General features: G+C 65.4%; 1 protein-coding gene across 4 annotated transcripts in view; it reads left to right on the top strand.

Moving 5' to 3' along the window:
- The first annotated feature begins 1,819 nt into the window (after positions 1–1,819).
- Positions 1,820–3,769, top strand: part of TSHZ3 (teashirt zinc finger homeobox 3) — a 65,012-nt gene continuing 63,062 nt past the window's right edge. Inside the window, exons 1-2 of one of the 4 annotated variants that reach the window (XM_064386670.1) lie at positions 1,820–1,953; positions 3,498–3,763. In XM_064386670.1, the coding sequence (XP_064242740.1) occupies positions 3,724–3,763 (40 nt within the window). In that variant the 5' untranslated portion in view covers positions 1,820–1,953; positions 3,498–3,723. Of the gene's footprint in view, positions 1,954–2,590; positions 2,714–3,494; positions 3,764–3,769 lie in introns of those variants that run through there. The other 3 variants (XM_064386669.1, XM_064386667.1, XM_064386668.1) reach the window with 3 other exon arrangements.

Below are 3,769 nucleotides of genomic sequence, written 5' to 3'. Positions count from 1 at the left end.
CTTCCTCTTTCTCACACACACGAGAATTATTATTCCTAAGTGAACTGAGAAAGTTCCTCCAATGACTGTTTACGGAAAGTTTCACTTATTTCGTTCCCTCCCAGTCCCAGCTCGGCGCAGGGGAACGAGCCCATCACCCTGCGCTGCCGGCGCGTGTGGGCCGCCCTTTGCGGAGCCAGGTAAGCGCTGCCGGCTGCGCGGAGCTCCCCACGCAGCGGGGCCGGGGACAGCCTCGCGTGGTTCTTGGTGCTGGTGACACCGCTCAGCTGCCGAGGTGCCACCTGCCAGCATCCTCCACGCAGGCTGTGCTGCGGGAGGCAGAGCTCTGTCAGGGATGCCGGTCAAACACAAGTGCCGCCACACGCTCAATTCCACGCAGGCGTGCAGCCGAGCGCACCCGCGGGAGGAGGCTGCGCACCCGCGGAGCCGCGCCGGGGCCGAGGGGCTCGCACCCCGCCGAGCCCGGCAGCGGGCAGGGGCTCACAGCCGTGCCCCGGGCGGGCTAAGGGTGACACAAAGGCAGTGAAAGAGGAGCAGAATTAGAGACAGGGAAGTGGAAGGAACAAAGTTCTTGCAACTTGCAACCGCCCCAAAATTCGGGATTGGTCGCTGCAGCTCGTTCCTCGCGATGCCCCGCAGCCAGCAGCTGAGGAGGATCGGGATCGTCCCTGGCTTTGGAGAGGGCTCTCGCACATTTCAGAACAGCCTTTACAGGACTGCAGTGACTACGCGCGCCGTGTCATTTTAATTTTGCTGTGGTAGTTTTCAGGGCGCTCTACCAGCGCCTGGTGGCAGAGTGACCTTCCCCGCACTCCGGAGCAGGGGCGGCCAGGGCTCCCGGGGCTCTCGGCTGCCGAAACTCCCGGCCGAGCATCCCAAAGTTTGTTTCAGTCTCTCTCGCTCCAGAGCTCGGAGGAATCCTCCATGTTGCGCAGCGCGGGCCGGCTCGGCCGAGCCGCACCGCATCCCGGGGCTCGCCTCTGGCGGCTCCGCGCCCGCTGCGCTCCTGCCGCGGCCGCGGCCCCGCGGAGCCCGCAGCGCAGCCGGGCTGAGCGCGGGGAGGCCCCGGCCCCCGGCCCCGGCCCCCGGCCGGAGCATCCTTCGGGGGGGGTGGGGGCGTGAATTATTTAGGTTTTCTATTTCCTACTTAAAGGGGGAGGAGGGAGAGAGAATGAACGAGCTATTAACCGCAGCCGAGCTCTGCTTCCCGAGGCTGTCTAACGTTTGTAAATACTTGTGCTGCGGCTGGTCCCCTCCTCCCCGGTTAAGTTGTTTAGTATGTTGGTTATTTGTACCGAATGCCGGCCTGTGTAGTGTCTGATGTGTTGTCGTTGCAATGTGCAGCCAGGGTGACACTGATGGATGCGCCAATGGTGAGACGGACAGATGTTAGGGCGGATCTAGCGGCACGCACCGCCGCGGCGGCGAGCCCGCCCGCCCGCCCCGCCGGGGCTGCCCGCCGCCCGGCCCCGTCCTGCCGCGCCGCTCACCCACGCTCGCACACTCACACACACAGCGCTTTTTGGGGAGGGGGGGGAACGTCTCGGTGTCGTCTCTTAAGCAGATCTGATCGCTCCTTCTGTGAGCAGATACTGTAACTGTGAGGAGCAACCAGCGAGTATCAATGAGATGGAACTGAGCGAGTTTGGCAGCAGAAGCGGCAATTGACAACTCACCATTTTCTTGTTTTCAAGAAATGTTTCGTTTTCCCCCAACAGTAGCAATTTCCCGGGGACTTTAGGCGACTGCGATTTTTTTTTCATCCTAAAGATCAGCTTAAAAAAAATCAACTCATAACAATAATAATCCAAAAAAAAAAAAAAATCCCAAACCTTCTCCACCCGTCATGTAAAGTGTTTGAATTTCCTGCAACTTGAAAGGGAAGCGAGAGCCCGAGAGCGGCACGGCGGCTTTATAGGATGTGAAGACGCAACAACATCTGCACTTAGTCAGGTATTTGGAATTATCCCAAATCTCGAAGAATGGGGGCGAGTGGAAATTTTTTTTGATCTTACCGTAAAAGTGAGCTCAGCCTTTTTTTTTTTTTTTTTAATTCCTCCCCGTGAACTTTAAAAAAAAAAAAAAGCTACTGGTTTGTTTTTTTTTTTTTCTTTCTTTCCTTTCCTTTTTTTTTTTTTTTCTTTTTTTTTTTTCCTTTGGCTGTTGCTGCTCCCGTGTCCCCTTCCCGGCCGGGGTGCGGCGGGTCCGGTGCGGGCGGAGCGGGGGCGGGAGCGGCCCGGGCCCCGCGCGCCCCCCGCCGCCCCGGCCCTCCCCGCGCCGCGCGGCCCCGCCGCCCAGGGATGCGCAATCAAACCCGCAGCACATCGATCCGCCGGCGCTCGCCGAACTGAGCGCGGCGGCTCGGCAGTGAACTTGGACCGAGAAAAAAAAATTAAAAAAAAAAAAAACAAACAAAACTGAGAGAGAGAGAGAGAAAAAAAAAAATCAACCCCCCAAACAGGGAAAACGAGGCAAAAGTGCTCCTTCCCGAAGAGCCGGGTGCGTGGGGCGCGGGCGCTGCCCGCTCCCCGCCGCTCTGGCCCCGCGGGGCGGGAGCAGCGGCTCCGCTGGCGGGGGCGCCGCCGATAGCGGCCGCCGGCCGGGGCGGCCCCGACACCGCCCGCCCGCAGGCGCGGAGCGGAGCGCGGCGGCCGCGGCGCCAGCCAGGTGGGAGCCGGCGAGCTGGATGTGCCGGCGGGCGGGCGGCGCGCCGGTGAGTGCGGCCGGGGCGGGCAGCGCTGCGGGGCGCGGCGGGGAGCCGGGGCCGCCGCTGTCACCGCGCGGGGCGGCCGGGATGGAGCGGCGGGCCGGGCCCTCCTCGCAGGGGGGGCGGCGGGGACGGGGGGGTCCCGTGGCCCGGCGTGGCGGGGGGCGATGGCTGCGGGGGGCTCCGGCGGGGAACGGGTGCGCGCGGGGGCGGAAAGGGAAGGGCTGCGGCGGGGAGCGGGGCGAGCGGCGCGGAGCCCGGCGGGCTGCCCTGCCTGTCCCTGCCCGGCCAGCCCTCCGCCTCCGGGAGACCGGCGCCGGCGGCGGGCGAAGTTCGGCGGCGGAGGGGGCGCGGCGAGGGGGTCGCCCCGGCCGGCGGGGCAGAGCCCTGCCCGCCCCCGTGCCCGGTCCGGCGGGCGATGCGCGCCGAGTGCAGGCGCGGCCCGGGGCGGGCGGCGGCGGTGCCCCGCTCCCCCTCGGCGGAGCAGTTTGAGTGACACCGCGATCATCTCGTTTCCCTTCAAGCTTCGCCTGTTGCCGCCGCCGCCGCCGCCGCTCCAGCGCCGAGCCGGGAGTGGAGAGCGCAGGCTGAGGCTCCGCCGGCTCCGGCCAAGAGATCCCCTGTCTTTATGCCGTGATCTCCCAGCCCGGCCAGGCACCGGGGGCGCAGGGCGGGGTGGGGGGGACTGCGGGCTCTCCCCAGCCCTCCCGCCCGCACACCTCTTCGGGGGGCTTCCCCTCCTCCTTCCTCCGGGGCGATTTGTCAAACTTCCCCCCTCTTCTGCCAGCAGCAGCAGCAGCAGCAGGGCTGTCCTCTCCTCTGTGCCGCCTCCTCCTCCGCCGCCGCCGCCTCCTCCTCCTACTCGGCATCGTGTATGCACAGCAACAAAAAATATATCCCCGACCCAGCCCTCGCGCCGAGGCTGGAGCAGCTCACCGGATCTCTGGGGCTGAGGCAACTCTTCCCACCCCCGCGCCCCGGCTGCCCCCCCCCGCCGGCGCCCGCAGGAGCCCAGCATGCCGAGGAGGAAGCAGCAAGCGCCCCGGCGCGCAGCAGGTACGA

The sequence above is a fragment of the Passer domesticus genome, chromosome 12 (assembly GCF_036417665.1).
Source record: "Passer domesticus isolate bPasDom1 chromosome 12, bPasDom1.hap1, whole genome shotgun sequence".
Classification (NCBI taxonomy): Eukaryota; Metazoa; Chordata; class Aves; order Passeriformes; family Passeridae; genus Passer; species Passer domesticus.
The sequence above is the reverse complement of the archived record's forward strand: the minus strand, read 5'-3'. Positions and strand labels throughout refer to the sequence as shown.